This window comes from Melitaea cinxia, chromosome Z, assembly GCF_905220565.1.
Source record: "Melitaea cinxia chromosome Z, ilMelCinx1.1, whole genome shotgun sequence".
NCBI classification, from domain to species: Eukaryota; Metazoa; Arthropoda; class Insecta; order Lepidoptera; family Nymphalidae; genus Melitaea; species Melitaea cinxia.
The window spans coordinates 8,471,753-8,493,284 of NC_059424.1; the positions used below are offsets into that span (position 1 = coordinate 8,471,753).

Below are 21,532 nucleotides of genomic sequence, written 5' to 3' on the forward strand. Positions count from 1 at the left end.
CTTTTTTTTGTTAATTATTAAAAACTAACACTTTCATGTTGCTTGCTAACTACAAAAATGTTAATCCTAATGACCGTGAGTTATGATTTATACTTTGAGTACAGGCAGAATTCATTCTAACTCGTCTAAGGCACAAAAATGCCAGAAAACTATATCATTATTTTAGTTGTAACTATTATTTAAGATTAAATTCGAGTAAATACAATATATACAATCGACGATTATACACGATTATACAAGAATAATTAAACTGATCCGGGATACTGTACTTAATAAGCTTAGTAACAGAGAATCACTGAAATTTTAGAGGTATCCCAGTCATTGTTTATACGTTACGTACATACGTTATGAGAACGTATAAAATTTTAGTTGATCTTAAAGCCTAGATTACAATTTCATGGCAATTGGCTAATATAATAATACTATCTACATCTGGAGAACGTTAAAGAATCTCCGTTGTATATTCGTTTAAATCATTAAGTAACTATTATAAACAATTATTTTTTTAAATAGACACAGGTTAAATAGCATGTTCTTTAACTTCTTTACATGCATAATTTAATTTCTTTTTTTTTTGTTTTTTTTTTTATTATTTAGTTGTTTAATACAATCACTTATGTATAAAACCATCTTTATCATACGATTACAGTTTTAAAATTTTAATGTTTAGTAGAGAATATTATAGTATATTAGTAATAAGTAATAAGTGAGTCTTACAAATGTCTTATTCTAATACATCTCTGATAATATTAAGGCATCATACTCGGAGTATAATGAAAATGAAAACTAGAGAATACATCAATCAATCTAATAATCGTCAATCTAAATAGATTGATTCACATATAAATTTTATAAATATTGTGATACATTTTATTATTTATGTGGTAACTAAATAATTTTTGACAATTGCGAAAACTGACCCGGGAAAGTATTACCTTAGTTTTATAGTCCCAAAATCCAAATAAGAGGGTGGATCGAAAAGTTCGCGGTCTGACATACAAACTGACATTTGGTCTTTACATTCTATGGCTGTCAAAGTATAAAAGTTTATCCTGGCACAACTGAAAGCCCAAGAATAATAATATAAAAGTTTTTTGTTTGTGTGCATCGAACACAAAATATATATTATCAATGAACTCTGATTTTCTAAGATATTCGTAAGGTGGGTCAATAGACTGCTTTCAACAATTACTCACGACTGTTTGGAGATGTTTGAAGGACGATGTTGATGACCCGCAGGACTTTTTGATCCGTTTTGTTACTATAGACGAAACCTGGGTTCATCACCATACGCCAGGGTCCAAATAATAGTCCAAGCAGTGGGAAAATCTGATGAACACCAAAGAAAGCAAAGGCAACTTTATCAGCTGGCAAGGTGATGGCATCAGTTTTTTGAGATGCTAGTGGGGTCATAATGGTGGACTATTTTTCAAAAGGGCAATGAAGTCCACATACTATAGCAACCTACGCAGTCGTTTACATGAAGAAATCAAATCCAGAAATCAGTCCAGAATTACGAAGAAAGAAAATGCTGTTTCACCAGGATAATGTCACACACGTCAAACACGTCTATCGAAAGTATGGCTCAAATTCCTGATTGTTTTTTTGAACTGCCATCCCAACCAACTCATTCGCCTGATTTATCACCTTCCGTCTTTCATCATTCCAGCCTATTGCAGTCCACTGCTGGACATAGGCCTCCACAAGTTCGCGCCAAAAATGTGTGAACTCATGTGTGTTGCCCATTGTCACCACGCTGGGCAGGCGGGTTGGTGACCGCAGGGCTGACTTTGTCGCACCTAAGCACTGCTGCCCGTCTTCGGCCTGTGTGTTTCAAAGCCAGCGGTAAGATGGTTATCCCGCCATCGCTCGGCTTCTTAAGTTCCAAGGTAGTAGTGGAACTGTGTTATCCCTTAGTCGCCTCTTACGACACCCACGGGAAGAGAGGGAGTGGCTATATTCTTTGGTGCCGTAGCCACACAGTAGCTTCCGACTTTCATATGTTACTAACTTAAAAAACACCTTGATGGCTACAAATTTTCATGAGAGTATAAAGAGTTTGAAGCCGGTCTTAAAACCGGTATGGAAGCTTTGCAAAACAAATGGAAGAAATAAATTGAGTTAGGTGGAGATTATGTTGAGAAATTAAAATACTTTTGTATGTAATTTTTTTTTCAGGCCGCGAAATTTCCGATTAACCTTCGTAAGTTGATTAATAAACAATATTTACAAAAATCATTTCTAATATTATATATATTATTCATTTTTAATATTGTAAAGACTACATACAAAATTGTAAGTGTAAATATGAGAATAAATATGAACAACAAGTTCATAAAAACAGGACGCATGCAGATACACTGGCAAACCAATTGCTTAAAATATCAACCGCCTCAATAATCAGCGTTGTAGCATTTTGTATTAATATCTTAACATCGAATGCCGAAAAAGCTTTTAAATTTAATTTTTACTTAAGGACTAATTAGCCCTATCCAAAATACTTCGTTGGTTATTTCACATAAACTACAATAAGTTATAATATTTACATATAATCTTATTAATAATTGCATTAAAAATGTGATGCTTTGTATATTAATATGGTACTTACAAAAGAATTCAATTCTTGAAAATTTCTTACAAATTCACGTGTATGCTGTTATTTTATATAATTTTTTGTCTTCTAACAAAAGCAATAATTTGTCATTTTTAACGCTAGAAAAAGAAACTTGATTTGGTCTATAGTTCTACTTCAATCCGACAAAAAAATGTGATATTTCTGCAAATTGCAATATTTTGAAACTTCGAAGGCAAGCACCATATACATGTAATATAGGCCTACTTTTAAGAATCGTCTAATTTTCTGACAAAAAATATTAAATATAGTCATATATGGAACTTAGTGTGAATATAAACATTTATTATTATTATTATTATTATTATATCGTACTGAAAATACTAGAAACAGTAACTTGAAAATCAGTTCAATTTTATATTAAATTACATTATGGAAGCGAGATTCGATAAAAATGTAATTTTACAGGACAAATTTTAATACTTTTCATTGGCTACTTTTTGTAAAGATAAAATAAATTTCAAATTTTAAAAATTAAGCAAATCTGTATACTTAAACTAACTCGAATTAGACAAATTATAAATCAAGATCAACCGTAATGATTTTAATATTTGATTCGTTGGATAAAATATCTTAAAAAGTTACAGAAAAAAATATTCGTTTAAATAAACAATGTAGAGCAAAATGACAACAACTGTCAAATTAAAATGTATTAAATAATGACAATATCCATCAAATCGATTTGTCCTATCATGTCAGATCTTTCGGTAAATGAGTGAATCTGTGTCTTGCCATGTTTTCTGTGATTTGGTTATGAAAAAACATTTAAAGATCTATTTTATTATTACTACTTATTAAAACATTTGTGTATTATTTATTATATTGCACTAGTACAAAATGCTTAACTCGTTTGTAATAATACTCATATACAAATATAAGTTGCGTTATCCCTAAGACTTGAATATATTAGCTGACAAATTCGATACTATGGGCGATCGCATCACCAAAGACGCTATTTACGATTACCAATAACATTTTATATAAACGCTCATTATCAATGCAAGTTATGACGTCATCTTATACAATTTTCAAGGTAAATATTTCACATTATTTCTAGTCTAGTACTAGTCTTGCAGTACGTAGACTTTTCATAGAAAAGGGAATATTAAGAAGTCTAATTGCGCTCTATCACCAAAAACATTCGAAAATCCCAGTATGACTATAAAACTTCCAAAATAATTAAAGAAGACACATTCAATAATTCGATTGATATATCTCGTACAGATCATGTAATTTACCTTTCTTTACCTTATGTTACTTCAACATTAGGGAATCGATAACACTCTACATTTTATTAGAGAATCGTGATAGCAAATAAAAATTTTAACACATCACATTACCAAATAATACTTATAGGTATCTTTATAGTAAAACATATGTATAATAGCCATTTTTAAGGCGTGCGCCGTCGGGGTAAAATAAAATTGAACACAACACCAAAGATTCGTATTCAGAGAGCGTTCGTCTCCTAACGTATAAACAAGCCATTTATGTTTATCCCACTTTTATATTGCCTACTCAAATTCGCTCTTAATCATTGCTGCACACTTCTAGAAGCTTCCGCGTCCTGGCGTGTGATATTAAAGGCCTCTGTTTTCAAGAAGTCTACGGTTTTATATGCTGAATCGGCGTCGGCAGAGGAATGAGATTTCCCGTGTATGATAGCTGGTTTCTTGAAATCTTGAGGCTATTTGAAAAAAAAAAAGCAAATGAAAATAAAACGTATTATATAAATACAGAATTTTATATCTAATTTTTACTTACGTTAGATGAAGGTGGCGTGGACGTGTGGAGATCGAGGTCTAAATACTGCAACACATCGCGTCTCGATTCATCATTAGTGTTCTGTGAAAGAGAAAAAAAATCAATTTAATTTGAGTTTATATTTATGATTTTAGCTTTAAAAGTATAAATAATCAATTACCAATCCACCAAAGTTGTACATATTGCCGATGCAGTGTGTCGAATGGCGAGGTTTTAATGCGCGGTCGACAGCCGGCGGCAGAGTCGAAAGATTGCAATACTGCATTGACTGAAAGAAATATATATACATTAATATAAAAATCTTGACCGATTAAAACCCGATTCCTATATTGATGAAACGATTCGTTTTGCGAACTGTTCAATTTTGTGCATCTTGTGTTCAAAACTGGACTCAATTACACTAAAATACGCTTAATACATCACCATCATCACTTCAACCTATTGCAGTCCACTGCTGGACATAGGCCTCCACAAGTTGGCGCCAAATATGCGTGAACTCGTGTGTGTTGCCCATAGTCACCACGCTGGGCAGGCGGGTTGGTGACCGCAGTACTGGCTTTGTCGCACCTAAGACGCTGCTGCCTGTCTTCGGCCCGTGTATTTCAAAGCCAGCAGTTGGATGGTTATCCCGATTATCCGCCGTTAAATAACCATTTAATGATTACATCTCTTTATTTGTTCAGCTTTCACCAGATTTTGTTAGATATTTCGCTGTAAAGTAAACTGTACCCTGTGTAGGGTACACTGCGAACTTTAATGAAAAGAGATCTTGTGCCGTGCTTTGCCAAATAGGCTTAGTTTAATTTATGTGACCTATAAGGTGATTTTGCATTGACTATTTTTAATTATTTGCATTTTGATTTAGGGTATTATGGATGCTATAATACCACAAAAAGACTCAGACACAGATTCTGACGTTTCTAATGATAATAGTATGAACAAAAGTATTGTTGAGTAAACATATCGTATAAGTGATACAGATTCGTCGGGTACAGATGAGATTCCCGAGTTACCCAATAACATACAATACAATATCAACCCCAGTCACTTTGTTGCCAAAAAAATCTCCGCTACATTTTCACCCTACAGTTCAGTACCGAAACCAGCAGCATACATATCTATCAACTTTTCATCTGTAAATTCAAATAATGAAATATCATCGTTTCAAGATTGGCCATTTCAGAAGGGTGGCGAAGCGTATTCTTCTTTGATAGTACACTGCAATAATAACCCACCTAATATTTAAAAAAATATTAATAAAAATATATTTAGGTCCCCTTAAAGTTATTTAAAAATAAATAACCTCTTAATTTGAAGTTTTAAACTTTGCCAGAATACTGTACTAACAGGTGCTTTGCATTTTGCCAAGTTAAGGGTTAAGTCTCGTTTATATTTATACAAATCTGAAGCTTTAGATTTGAGTCCCAGCGCCATCGAGAAAAACCTTGCCGTTCCATCCGTAAAAATTTTACCCTCATGCGTCTAAGAAGTTTCACTTCTAAAACGTCCGTCTATACGTACATATGAAAATAAGAGTAATCATTAGATGCAACGCAGGTAAATCAAAAAACAGGTGCAGCATAGTAGAAGAAAGGAAATACTTCATCAACACTTACATGGCCCATAGCGGCATCGTCTTCATCATCAGTGGTCCGAACGTAGTGGCTTATCACAGATCGACCTGGCGATGAAGGCGCCGTATGGTGGTGTGGTTGGCGAGGCAAACGCATCCAAGGAAATGGCGACTAAAAATAACAAAAAAAAATTAACCTAACGTTGACAACTACTGGAAATATATTCATTCAAGGTTTAAAACCACAGCATATCAAAAGAACATGTGGTGTTCGAAATTTAATTGTTCGTAAGAAAAAAAACTAATCATTAATTGAATATGGGTGAACCAATTCACAGACAATTTTTCAACACTATTAATTTTTTAACCGATTTCCAAAAAAGGAAAAGGTTCTCAAATCGTGTGTATTTATGTTACCTCAGAACTTTTGACTGGGTTGACCGATTTCGATGATTATTGTTTTAATCGAAAGGTGATGTTTTATTTGGTCCCATTTAAATTTAACTACACTAGACTTAGACTATTCTTTCGTCGACTTACGTGGTATTATACCGACTAACTTTTCACTGGATATACCGATTTTGAGGATTATTGTTTTAGTCGAGTCGTGCTTGTTATGTGGTTCCATTTAAATTTCATCGACATTTGACACTTACTTTTTAAGCTATATCTAATAATGCGTATTTACTCGATTGTTTTCTCGCCACCCTACGTTGTATTATACCTTATAACTTTTTACTGGGTGCACTGATTTTGATGTTTGTTGTATGTATCAAAAGCTAATACTTGTCATTTGGTTCCATTTAAGTATCGAGATGTAATGAGGGCTTTTTTATGACGCGTATTTACATGACAATGCGGGGAAGTGTCTGTGGTCATGTTCAATACTTTGTTACGACGCCATCTATCGGAATATAATAAGTACCATTTGAGCGATTTTCGATGACACGTATTTACGAGACTACTTTGAAAACTATAATACTTCGGTGAATATCGACCAAATGATGTTTACATGGCCACAAATGGGCTATCTAACTTTGAAAGAATATCGGACCAGTAGTTCCTGAGATTAGTGCGTTCAAACAAACTCTTCAGCTTTATAATATTAGTATACATTTTGATGATTCTTGTTTTAATAGAAACGTAGTGCTTGTGTTGTGGTCCCATTTAAATTTGACCGAGATCTAATGACTACTTTTTGAGTAATCTTTGAAGACGCGTTTTAACTTGAGTATTTTTTCGTCTACCTACGTTGTGTTACTTGTCGATGTAATTGAAGTCTGTTTTTATTTTCGCTTGCGAGCAAACACAATTATTTTAATAATAATAAGGACCGATTTCACCTGTTGTGGAATAAAGTTTATCTTCCACATAAATTTTGAACAGACTAACAAAGGGTAGAATAGGCCATTTGTACCTGTTTAATCTATATATATATAATGAATGTTTATCTGTATGTCCTTTATAGAATCGTATTATATCGAATTTGATCATGTCATGATCTTCAGCAAAGTGTTGTTGCATGAACCCACAAAGGTTACCGAGTTGGTACGACCAAAAAAAAGCGTAGTAATGCGTGCAGTGTACGAGCTAGTAATCTCATAAATATAGTGGAATTCGATGACAAAAAAATACAAAATCAATCAAATAGTTTTATCCATAACCAGTGACAAAGCCCCTTAGGCTCAGAGTATTTATAGTATTATAATGCTGGTTCCAAGTCGTTTTACTAAATAAATAAACATTAATCTATAATTTATATCTATAATCTATAATAATCTATAATATAATATATAATAATATATAATAATAATATACGCGAAAGGTCATTCATCACGAAATCTCCGAAACTATAACACCTACAAACTTGAAATTTGGCAAGTAGGCTCCTTATAGGACGTAGACATCCGCTAAGAACGGGTTTTACAAAACTCGACCCCTAAGGGGGTAAAACGGGGTTTGGAAGTTTGTATGAAAGTCCTATGTTTTTGACGTAAGAGACTTGAAATTTAAAATGTATGCTCTATAGATGGTAACAAGGTGTTCAAATAATGTATCTTTAGAAATCAACTCCCTTTTGGGGTTAAAACGGGGGATGGTAGGTTTACTCACTCATCACGAAATCTTCGAAACTATAACACCTACAAACTTGAAATTTGGCAGATAGGCTTCTTATAGGGCGTAGACATTCGCTAGGAACGGGTTTTACAAAACTCGACCCCTAAGGGGGTAAAACAGGGTTTGGAAGTTTGTATGAAAGTCCTATGTTTTTGAAGTAAGAGACTTGAAATTTAAAATGTATGCTCTATAGATAGTGAGAAGGTGTTCAAATAATGTATATTTAGAAATCAACTCCGTTTTGGGGTTAAAACGGGGGATGGTAGGTTGATTCACTCATCACGAAATCTCCGAAACTATAATACCTACAAACTTGAAATTTGGCAGGTACGTTTCTTATAGGGCGTATACATTTGCTAAGAACGAATTTTATGAAACTCTACCCCTAAGGGGATAAAACGGGGGTTGGAAGTTTGTATGAAAGTCCTATGTTTTTGGAGGAAGAGACTTGAAATTTAAAATGTATGCTCTATAGATAGTGAGAAGGTGTTCAAATAATGTATCTTTAGAAATCAACTCCCTTTTGGGGTTAAAACGGGGGATGGTAGGTTGACTTACTCATCACGAAATCTCCGAAACTATAACAGCTACAAATTTGAAAATTGGCAAGTAGGTTCCTTATAGGGCATATACATTTGCTAAGAACGAATTTTATGAAACTCGACCCCTAAGGTGATAAAACGGGGGTTGAAAGTTTGTATGAAAGTCCTATGTTTTAGAAGTAACAGACTTGAAATTTAAAATGTATGCTCTATAAATGATGAAGAGGTGTTCAAATAATGTATCTTTAGAAATCAAGTCCTTTTTGGGGTTAAAACGGGGGATCGTAGGTTGACTCACTGATCACGAAATCTCCGAAACTATAACACCTAAAAACTTGAAATTTGGCAGGTAGGTTCCTTATAGGGCGTAGACATTCGCTAAGAACGGATTTTACGGATTTGACGGGATAAAACGGGGGTTGGAAGTTTGTATGAAAGTTTTTGAAGTAAGAGACTTTAAATTTAAAATGTATGCTCTATAGATGGTGAGGAGGTGTCCAAATAATGCATCGTAATCTATATATATAAAAGAGAAAGGTCACCGACTCACTCATCACGAGAACTCAAAAACCGCTGGATGGTTCATCCATCCAGGATGGAAAAAGATGAAATTTGGCATGGAGGTAGATTATAGTTAGTAGACGTCCGCTAAGAACTGATTTTGCGATATTCCATCGCTAAGGGGGTTTAATTGGACTTGATAGTTTGTATGAAACATATACAGCAGGGTCGGTTTAAAGGAAAATAACCGCGTTTGCAACCCTGTGTTCAAGAAATATTTATATTGATCACTTATAAGTAGTACAAAAAAATATATTTTATACAATATCTAATTTTTACGTTACTAGGATAATTTATTACTAGGATATTTTATTTACCCCTGTCGTCACGGAGTCGCGGAGGAGAGTGCGTTACGCTATTCCGTTGCATATATTTACGTAGAACCATATTAAAAACTAAATTGCATGCAGTATGTTTTAAACATATTTACACTACAATACTATTATATTATTACTACATTATTTTATACCACAATTCTGACGAATTCAACGAACCATTTTGTTCGACGCAACGCGCGCTTCACGCTGACGTAGTCACGGGCAACAGTTAGTGTATTATACTCTTAAAACTAAGTCCCCAAAAATGTACGTGTGATCGATTCCCTCAAAATCGACTCAACGGATTTTCGTGCGGTTTCACCAGTGGAGAGATGGCTTTAAGAGGAAGGTTTACGGAACAGTTAAGCCAATTTTGATGAGTTTCATTGGAAGTTTGCTGGGAAAACTTTGTGACACACTGATTTCAACGCGGGCGTAGCCGCAGGCACAGCTAGTAAATACCTATTCTTAAGAATATTTGGAAGAGTTAATTTCTTTTTCAGACTCATGTCCGATTTATTTATGTACATTTATCTACGTTTTGATCCTTATTTTTAACGATAACATAACAATATAATATTAATAATTCAAAATTAACCTTATTTAAATTTAATTAAATAGTGATACAAGTATTCATTTTAATAATGTATAAAATCACAAAAAAAATACAGCAGAATTAACGAAAAATACTGTTGTAGTGCAGTAAGCAAGTGCAAAAAAATAAAGAAAATGAATTCGAATCAATTCAGCTGAACACTGCAAAGCGGTCGCGTTCTTGGTCGTATAAATGTTTAAATGCAACATACGTACGACAATAACAACAAGGTATAAATTGTCAATTTTCAGCCTACCTCTTCATATATTCAGAGGGAAAACATTAGGTAACCAAATTTAGTATCATAAATCAATATTGTGACGTCAATACCTACACCGTTCGGTAGACAACAAGCGAAGTAATTTTTATGTTTAAGTAATGGAAAGCGCTGTTTTTTTTTTTATTATTATTTACAGATTGCTTGCTTTGTCGTATGATAACATAATCAATGACTATGAACTGTAAGATACAGCGGTAGACAACTATAATAGTTCAACCATGTACATTCAGCCCATAACATCACCACCAGAGTGGTTGTACAACTGTAAAATTTCAAAAAAAACCTAGGCAACTGCGAGCGTCAGCGAGGTTTCGATTTCAATATTAAAAAATATATTTTAACTGGATTTCCTAAAATTTTTTTTTTAGAAATTAAATAACTGATCTTTTAGAAGGTTTGCGCTTTGTTTAATGAGATACTATAATATCATTAGTAATATGAAAAAAATAGTAGAAAATATTATGTATATTCGAAAGAAAATATTACCTGACCTTAATTTAATTTTATTTACTTAAAGGGGACTTACTATAAGAAATATTATTAAGGTAGGTGATTAATATATGTATTAAAAAGAAAAAAAACAAGAAACAATAATAACAAATAAAAAAATTAATAATCAGTTTGTAGCTAATAGTAGATTTGGAAACTTAATTCTTACATGTATACATAAATACAAACATGCTTATAAATATATTATATACAAAAAAAAGTCATAATCAATTTCAACAATGGTATAAATACATAATTTCTAAACAGCATTAAAATTGTACTTACTGTATTTTCTTGAATTTCGACTGGCTCCTGTACCTTGGGACCGTGGAAGGATTCTCGATGTACTAAATCCCTATTCATTGAAAAGGTTTTAGGTGGTCGTGGAGGTACGGGCGGGCCTGTCATATATAATAGAATGTAACGGATCACACAGAACTGTCATTAATTTCATATTACCAGTGAATAACATACCATCATCACTAATTCCATTATTATGCTGCTGTGGGTGTATGGTCAGCCTTGTGAAACTTTTTGCTACTTTTACCTCTCCTAGAACAATGATTTATATAAACATAACTTCCACAAATAGCATTAAAATAATCACAATATGTATTTATATATATATTTATTTAGGTACATTTATTTACATAATAAATGTATCTATACCTGACAGTTGTCACCTAAAAGATGGGCATGAATCTGCCTACCTTAGGAAATGACCCATCTGAGTAACTTAAACATATTTATTTATTTACTTACATAGAAAACTTGCCAGAGTATGTCTATTTCAACAATAATCTCATGGCTCATTGTTAGGATTTATCTCTTTTCTATTTGTATCTTTATCTAGTATGGTCTATGTAACGTTATATAGGTTGAGTAATAAGTTAAACAGTACAGATTATCTAATGATATATTATATATAAAAGTTATCTCACCTATGTTATATTGACTAGCATTAAGCGACCTGCACTCATCCTCACTATTGGAATCATTTTCTGAGAAATCCACCGCGACGTTGTTGATGCGTATCTGTGGTGTACCATGGTACGAATTAGATCTATTGCTAGCAATTTCTGGCTTATCAAGTGTCTTTGTGCTAGTTACAATATTTTTAGGATCAAAAGTGAAAGCTCTTTTCGCGTGCTACGAAACAAAGTTGAAATTTAAATAAATTTAACAATTGATGTCAAGTTAAAAAGTCTAAATTGATTCAAAAAAAAAAAATAATTTTAATTTTCAACAAAGTGGTATTGAAGTAAGTTTTTAATTACCTGTGCACGAACACCTGTTATGCATTCGGATATTGGTATATAGGGTCCAGTGCTCTCTCCGGAATCATTTATGACATTTCCTCGGTCATGAGACCCCAAGGAATTGTGGTATTCGTTTCGATTTACTAAAGTGGAACTGTTCTGTCCTTGTATAGTGGGTTGTGTGACATTGGCATTTGTCCTTGATATCTCATTCACATTGTTAGTTAACGTTACAGCATGGTTTTGATAAATAGCTAAAAACATTCATATAGGTAATGTACACTTATTTTTCAAATTCAAAAAAAGAATGGCAATTTGAATATTTTTAACAGCACTAGCACATACAATTTAGTTACAATATTGTCATATATAAGTATTGTTTTAAACAGCATACTAAGATTACTGTAATAACATTACCTAAAAATTTAAAAAGAAAACATGCCATTGAATAAGTTAAAAAATTGAAAAATACACAACTGTTTTCATATATAGACTTAATTTATACTAACATTATAGAGCTTGAGATTTTGTTTGTTTTTTTAAGCCCACTAATATTGGGAACTACTGGTTCGATATGAATAATCACTATTTCCAAACTAGTAGTTCCTGCTATTCAAAGTGATATATCAATTGACTGGATAATCCATTTACCGACGTAGGCTATAGGCTATATAATATGACGCTACGACCAATAGAAGCAGAGCATTAAAAAGAAATGTTACGAAAACAAGAAATAATATTCTTTTCAGAGAATTTTCGTGGGTGCGCTGCGCAAACGATTTAAAGCTACACAAATACCATGTATGATGGAAATAATTGCCGTTAACAGTTCTAAAAAAAAAAATCCGCCAGAGCTATCAATAATCAAGTTTGTTCAAAAATAATGCATGAATCCTTATCAAAATAAATATATTATACAGGTATTTATTTAAATTTGAACAAAATTGTAATTTACATCATTTGATTTCAATGAATATCTTAGAATATATCACAGTTTTTAAAATAATAATTAATAATAAATAATGATAATTATTATAAATAATGAGAATTAAAAATAATTAATGATCACCAAAAATCGTAAGATGATTTTATTTCATTATTATTGAACAGACATATGGATCTACACAATTGCAGAAATCCTCCCCCGACAATGCAATTTTATGGAGATAAATTTTGTCTTTATAGCTTTTAATTTCGACTCATAATTTAGGAGATAATGTAAAATCAAAATGTGCTGTGTGGCTACGGCACTAAAGAATTTAGCCACCCCCTCTCTTCCCGTGGGTGTCGTAAGAGGCGACTAAGGGATAACAAGGTTCCACAACCACCTTGGAACTTAAAAAGCCGACCGATGGCGGGATAACCATCCAACTGCTGGCTTTGAAATACACAGGCTGAAGACGGGCAGCAGCGTCTTTGGTGCGACAAAGCCAGTACTGCGGTCAACAACCCGCCTGCCCAGTGTGGTGACTATGGGCAAAACACATGAGTTCACGTTATTTTTGGCGTAAACTTGTGGAGGCCTATGTCCAGCAGTGGACTGTATAGGCTGTAATGATGAATGTAAAATCAAAAGTAACAATGCCGTGTCGCGCGGCGCGCCTGTGCAAGTCGCCTGGGTTGTACAGTAAATGTTTACAAACATTTAAGTGGGTTTCATCTTCAAATTAACTCAGATGAAACCATGGGACAGTGACTATATATACATTGTCAATTTTATTACTAAGAAACTATCACTACCATTAATAAAAAAAATGTGTAAATTTTTACACACCCACTACCTATTTTTGATATACATCAGCTATTTCAAATTGAAATGTAATATTTGCATTTTTTTTTCATGTAATTTTATGTAAATTTTGCACGTATATGAATCATAAATCAAATTTATTAAACACATTCATTCATCGTAGCACATTTAGCGCATTGCTTTAAAGTTTCATTTTAAAGTTACATGAAAAATAAATCCACAAGATTTTCATCATAAAACGCACACAGCAAAAAAATATGTTAACATGAATTAAACAATTAATAAATAAAAGTAGTTTAAAGTTAATATAATTCATTAATATCCATTACAGTGTACAACTATTTTATATATGAGAATAATTTTTACATTAAACATTACGGGTAACTAAAGCCAGTCGATTGCATGTGTATATTACACAAAACATTTAAGGTGTTTAATTTTTAAAAATTGCTCAAAAGATGAAACTTAGTCAATTATCGATTACATGTTCAAACTTGTTTTACACAGCAAATAAAGAAATATTAATTTGCAAAATTGTATGGAATACATCTAAAGTGACACATTGTTTACAAAATTAAAATGTTTAGTAAATATGTATGCAAAAAGTTTTTAGCATAGGATTATATCTAGTTCAGGAAATAAGAAAACAAGAACATACATTTTTGTTTAAATTTGCAAAACAATAAATAGTATAATTTATCCATTAAAAACTTACCAGAAAAACTAGCATTTTCATCTGTAGCCCTTAAACCACAAACACTACAGATTGCATCAACCCATTTCTCCATTTCAGATTCACAGTCAGCCTCGAGATGGTATGTTCTTGTTTGAGTCTGAATGGTGAATACCGAGCCACGTATCTTCGGATCCGGCGCTCCTTGATTTGTGCGTTCCATATGCAGTCCCGCATCCACCTACAATGGGTATTGTGAAGTATTATACTGCATGCATTCAATATTATTTTCATGTCTTACGTAGTCATGAATAAATTTTGAATAATAAATGCTATTGCAAAAACATTATGCACTGAGGTGCAAGCAACACTTAATATGTATATTATATTTGTTACTGATAAGTACCTGTTCACAGAAATCTAGATTGATCGAACCCTTGACCCGTCTACAATTACTGTCGGCATAGTAATCTAGGAAATATTGTCCTGGGAGTTCACCTGATTGTCGCAAGGCAAACCACCTTCTCCGCCATTTCTGATTATAAAAAAATCTTTCAATATACATAAATATTTATTTATTATAGTTATGTGTAACAATATTATTAAAATAAAAATAGTTTCTTGAAATGGTAATTATCGCAAGTTACCACCAACTAAATTCCAATCTGTCAACAAACTAAAACATAAAAAGAAGTGTATTAAATTTACTTACTGTTTTCCAAATACGTTTTGAAGGCGGTGATTTCGTTAACCATCCCTCAAATACAATATTTTTAGACATTTTATTTTTTAGAAGCCTATGCCGAATTTATGAGTCAGAGAATAAGATTTATTTACGTATAGAGTAATAACGCACACTAATGAATGGATTCCCTTTTACTTAAGAATCTAGACTCTGACTGAGGTTGATACAGATAATTGAATAATTCCATATTTTAACGCAACCGCGGTACAGACAATTAAATCTTATGTCAAGATCTAGGCAGATGGAATCCAAAAATAAACCTCGTTATTGCTATATATTTATTTGTAATGAATAAATTATAATATGCAGTAGTAAAGTACTAAAACAACAAAAGGACTTTTTAACTAAATTATTATTTAGAAATTAAGAAAGTCATTGTTTTTATATATTCAGATTTAAAATTTTACGTACCAGAAAATTAAATAAAATTAATGATTTAAACAAATTATACTAATAATTGCAAAAACACTTAAAAATTTTAAAACGAATAAATGGACTATAAGGAACTTCATTACTGGTTTATTACTATTAAGTATAGACCTCGAACAGCACAGTAAAAGTAACAAACACACTAATTTTGCATCTATCTCAAAAAACATAGACTTAATCTTGTGTATAAAATATTTTTATTATAAACTAATTCTAATAGCACAAGAGATCTCAGTTCTATCTAAATATGCTTTGACAAACAAAACATAACTGGTCATCAGGTGGTAATTAAAAATTTATCCATGTAAATAAAAAAGTCAATTTAAAACATATCTACTTCAATGAACACCCTAGTGAATAAGTTATACAATGTAATGAGTGGACGAAATTTATTATAGAAAATCAATTATGTTGTTTTGAAGTAAAACTTTTTTACGCACACTTGACTTGGGGAGTAACCTGGTTAATGCGTGAAGTTGAGAGGGGGATATAAGTTAATTTATCGATCAATTTATGGTTAGACTATAATAAATATAATGTTTTTTGTGACATTTTTTTCATTCAATCATTTTCATACCAGAATGCTTCTATACATTATCATTACAGAAACTATATTAGGAATCCACAAATATGTAGATATCTAATATATATACCTACACTTAACTAGCGCATGGATGTAAACCATAGAGCTTGGAGAGAAGGAGAACGATCGCTACGTACCAAAGCATTAGCCCGCCTGTTCTTAAAAAATTGTACATAATTATAGAATGAATAGTTCATTTTTCACCAGTCACGCTACCGTTGGTAAATAATGTCTGTGACATTAGCTGTTTATGCCATTTGCTTATGAGTACAAGTAGATGAAGTTAGTTGAATAATGTACATTGTACAAATTTTCTTCGCGGCATTGGTGAGAAAATAATCGTAGTCCGTAATTTAATTTTTGACAAAAAGAAACATTAAAAAATGGTGAAATATTGTATCGGACTAAACGTTAATAGATCATTTCATATTGGCGCACAACAGCCCGCGCTTTTATTGACACAATTTAGCGATTACAGCGCTACGCTATTTCGTCGATATTTTCGGGACACTATTTTCTACAGCGATCGTTCGCCTTCTCTCCAAGCTCCATGATGTAAACCATCCATCACTTGTGCCATATTTGTGCCATAATAGCGATCATCAATCCATACGGCCACGAGAATTTTTTTTATTGTCTTTGACGTGTCGGAGTATATACCTGGCATAACAGTCACTATCAAAATATAAATTGTCAAGTTCCTACTTTCACAAAACAATATTATTTAATACATATTTTCACACTATCGCTCTAATACTAAGCGATTGATTTAATACACGTTTTCGATTCAAATACCCTTATTTTGTTTAAATTAACAAGTTCTCTTAATTCTTAATAAATGTAATTTATGGCTGGTTCTTTGCTTTAGGAATCTGGAAATATCTTTGATTCGTCTACTATCCTACACGTATTGGGCAAAAAACAAGACCCTATTATGTATTTTTTCGTAAAGTAATATACCTAACTAAATCAGTATGGTACACTGTAATTCTCATGTAGAACAATTTTAACCTCTACCTAATTGGAAGATGACGAAATCACCTACACAAAAAGTTACTAAAGTTTCTAAAATATACTTAATGTACCTTGCTACCTACTTTGTACTTAATGAACTTTACAATATTTTTGTGTATTTAGACACTGATTTAAATATAATCTAAGGCAAATTTTGTATTAGGTATTTCTTTTAAATAAGAAGACTACTATTTTACACATCTTATTATTATACGTATATTCAAATTTTTAAAAGTAATTAGAAAATAAATTTCCAAATTACGTTTCATTATGTCACATCCAAATTATCCTCAAAGTAACGTGTCGAAATTTAACGATTATGATCCAGAAAAGTAAGTAAACGTCTAATTTTTCTGTTAATAATGTACATACGCAATTAGTACATTAAAAGTAGATATAATTATATCATTGATGTAGCTTCATTGTTATAAGTTTGTTGCTAAAGCAAGAAGCCGACTTTTACTCATCTCCACAGCCTGTTATACGAGTAGGTATATGTATAATAAATGTATGTTTGTACATTGGATGAAATTATTGCGAACTTAAAGAGAAGAAAACGAACCATGACGACGGCTTTTAGAAAGGTAAGGACAACGAAATATTGTACGTTCCCTCGACATACTGGCACCTAGCTTACACCCACCGTAGGAGACGCAGCTATATTTACACCTGATCGATCGATTTTGCGTCAGAGTTGTAGGTAATACGAATATATCCTTGTTTGAATAAACTGTTCTTGAGCTGCATCAAGTTCACTTCGGTAATGATAATAAATTACGTAATAAGGGTTTTAGCGATGTTTAAAAACTTGATTCAATTCGCGACAATATTTGATATTATTCTTCAACGTAAACTATCAGAGACTCAAATACTGAAAATGGCTGATTTTATTTCCTTTCTTCTAGATATGCACTTGATGACGTTTCACCTACAGTAATAGTTGACGAGAGTTTAATTCCAAACCAACCTCCATCTTTGACACAGCGCGCCGTCGGAAAGTTTCTGCAGCCTCTAACGAAACAGTTGGTTGAAGTACCACCTAGGTACTGTATCTTAGCCTCACTATAATCATACACTGTTTGACTTGCAATATTTTTATTTGAAATCCATAGTTTTAATGTTTCCTTAAATGAGTAATTTGTTATTCATATATTATAAATACAACAGACCTACTATTGATGAGTTGCCGGATGCAGTAATTGACAATATGGTTAGGAAGGACAAAGCATTTTGGGTTGATAAGCCTGGTACTAATGCTTACACTTTGCATGATGCTTATTATAATTCTGGTATGGCTACCCAAAAAGTAATGCCACGTGAGTATTTGTTAGATTGAAAACATGTAAATAATAATAGAAAATTTTTGCTTTGAATATCCATTCAAACAAAAACTACACGTAGTTAAATTATGGTCATTAATGATAAGTTTCTAAGAAGCAGCTGATTAAAAGTAACTACATATATAAAAATAATAGTTTCCTTTTTTTCTAAAACTACATCCCACTGTGTTTATTGCAACTTATTACCTAATAAGCATCACTTTTCTATTTCCATAATTTTCTTGTAATTAGATCTTAAGTAAACATGATAAAAATTCAACATAAAATTAATTTAATTTCGTTTTAAATCATATCATATAGATATGTTGTTTTATGTTATTGGGATAAAATAATTAATTACAATTATCATTAAACTAATTACTTTATTTAGCTCGTCAGAACGTGTTTCCCCGTTCCTATCAGTATGACCTTGATTGTGTTATATACAGACGTCGGCTAGCCTGCCAATCTGAATTGGAAAAGGTCCTTTTTCATAATAAATATATTTTAGTACCATTTATAACAGTTTCTCTAAAATACGTAGACTTGAAGAGACTTAATGAAAAACTATACAGTATGTAAACATCTATATTAGGAAATACGAACTAGAGACGAACTTCACACATCTGCTTAATTGATGTTTTTTTTTTTTTATATAGTTCATTAGAAAAATATTCGCAAAAGGGTTGCCAAAACAATCTTGGGCAGGCTATATTTAATATAAAGTTGATATTTTTTTTAACTATGCACCTTTGAGCTTCAAAAATAAATTTAATGATGATGACAGCACCGTTGTCGAGCGTTACGTGTCCGACGCACGAGCGAGTGGGTCTGAGATCCAATCGCTGAGGGAAGCTATGATTCAGAGTCTGAACTTGTCCCTTAAAGCTGTCTCCGATTGGGGTGACGCAAACCTGGTCAAGTTTAACGCCTCTAAGACCCGGGCGTGTCTTTTTTCGGCAAAGCGGAGTCCTTTCCATCTGACTCCCTCTTTCGAGGTGTGCCCGTGCCCATAACCGGCCGCCTAGAGCTTCTTGGCGTTACTTTGTCATCCACCTTCAATTTCGGCTCATACATAGAGGCAAAGGCTCAAACAGCTGCCAGAAAACTGGGCGTCCTCTCGAAGTTGAGACAGTACTTCACTCCGGAACAGCTTCTAAATTTATATCAAGCGCAAGTTCGATCATGCATGGAGTACTGCTCTCATCTTTGGGATGGCTCAGCCAAGTACCAGCTGGAGCTTCTCGAGTCGATTGAGAGACGAGCCAGGAGGCTCATCGGTGATAATGCACTGGTCGCTGCTGTGGCCGGCCTGTTGGTTTTTTATCGGATACACTTCGGAGAGTGTGCGCTGGAACTCCATAACCTGATTCCCCCCTCCCCCTTCCATCATCGTACAACCAGACGCTCTGCGTTACGCCACCCTTATATGGTTGACATTCCCCTTATACGCACTAAGCGATTCGCTAGTACATTCTTGATTCGTACAGCCAAAGAATGGAACTCTACCGGCGTCTGTGTTTCCAGAAAATTATAACCTGGAGATCTTTAAGTCGCGAGTGAATAGGTTACTTCTAGGTAAGCGTGCTCTATCTTAGATCGCATTTTTACTTATCATCAGGTGAAATAGTGGTCAAACGCAAGCCTATCATTGTATAAAAAAAAACAATACCTGCCGATAGTACTTTCAACTACATATTTAATAAAAAAAATCTTACATCAAAATGAGCGTTGTTTCATTGCAAATACCATTATATAGGGCTGCCTGCTAAGTCTGATTTGAATAGCGGTTGGGAAATATAATATAGTCTAGCAAGGTATTTTTCAGCCAACTTTTTCGCAATTTATCTTTAATATACTAATCAATACAATTATTTAATTTTCATCCATTGAGTAGGTGGGTGAAGATCACGTCTATTTCGTATCTTAGACTACTAATATTGGGAAAATGTGTTGTTTATGTAACTATACTATATAGGGTTGGTGTATTATCAACAAGTATCAACAAGGCTGCTCCACTGTATATTGACGGGTATACAAACAAGTTTCAAGAATTTAAATTTTTTTCGCGGTACTTTTTCATTACGTACGTAAAAAGATGACGTAAAAAAATACTTAATTGTTGTAACATTTCGGATTACTACTAAGCAGCACATAACTATTGAGCACATAACTAACCGAAAATTAAAGATATATAGTTATGTCATAAATATCGCACCTGTTACAAGTTTTTTACGTAATATTCCATTATTTCTCACATCACTTACGTTATATTTTGAGTAATACAGTACCGACTATCCTTACAGAAACAATTGCCTGAATATTGTCGAAGATGTAATCAAAATTTTTCCACTGAAAAAGGACCAGCTCAGACGAGTTTCACTACGAAGACAACGCAAAAGCGATGGAAATATTACCCAGACCTTACTGCTAAGTTGTCTTCCAATCAAATACGGGATATGATGATGAATGAGTATAACCATAATACTATAATAAATGCATTAATACAAAATAAAAAATACAATAATATACTGTTCGTTGCAGCAACGAGAAAAAAAGTGAACATACTCAGCCTACACCATAATTCATAAATTTAGCTGCTGATTTTTAGTTTACCCATTAGCTACATAGTGTATATTATAAGAAAACCAATCAATATAAAAAATTATGTCTTTCAGGGTTGGTCGTCCATTTAAAAATGAAGCTTGTAGGTGGTATAATGAAAATTATCCTACTGTGAAGTATGATTGTATTTTACGCAAATTTTCAAAATAAATACTTACCTACAATAAACCCAAGGCTCTAAACTATTACAATGTTTTGTTTCTTTTAACTAATTTTTATTTCCTGTAAGTACTGTAAGTCTACTAATGTTACAAAAGAAATAAA

The 21,532-nt window shown here is 32.7% G+C and overlaps 2 protein-coding genes across 2 annotated transcripts; one reads left to right on the plus strand and one right to left on the minus strand.

Annotated features, from left to right (window-relative positions):
• Positions 1 to 3,828: 3,828 nt before the first annotated feature.
• LOC123668569 (GRB2-associated-binding protein 3) lies at positions 3,829 to 15,378 on the minus strand. Its single transcript, XM_045602301.1, has 12 exons — positions 15,266 to 15,378; positions 14,960 to 15,088; positions 14,596 to 14,794; positions 13,239 to 13,250; positions 12,149 to 12,273; positions 11,813 to 12,020; positions 11,346 to 11,423; positions 11,157 to 11,272; positions 6,013 to 6,141; positions 4,557 to 4,664; positions 4,397 to 4,477; positions 3,829 to 4,304 (listed from the first exon to the last, which is right to left on the minus strand). The coding sequence occupies exons 1-12, from the start codon at positions 15,332 to 15,334 to the stop codon at positions 4,167 to 4,169; spliced, it is 1,392 nt and encodes a 463-aa protein (XP_045458257.1). The 5' UTR covers positions 15,335 to 15,378; the 3' UTR covers positions 3,829 to 4,166.
• A 2,216-nt stretch (positions 15,379 to 17,594) lies between these two features.
• On the plus strand, positions 17,595 to 21,456 carry LOC123668709. The gene is made up of 4 exons (XM_045602412.1): positions 17,595 to 17,656; positions 18,230 to 18,367; positions 18,492 to 18,640; positions 21,322 to 21,456. Exons 1-4 carry the CDS (start codon positions 17,595 to 17,597, stop codon positions 21,381 to 21,383), a joined length of 411 nt encoding a protein of 136 aa, XP_045458368.1. The 3' UTR covers positions 21,384 to 21,456.
• Positions 21,457 to 21,532: the final 76 nt, after the last annotated feature.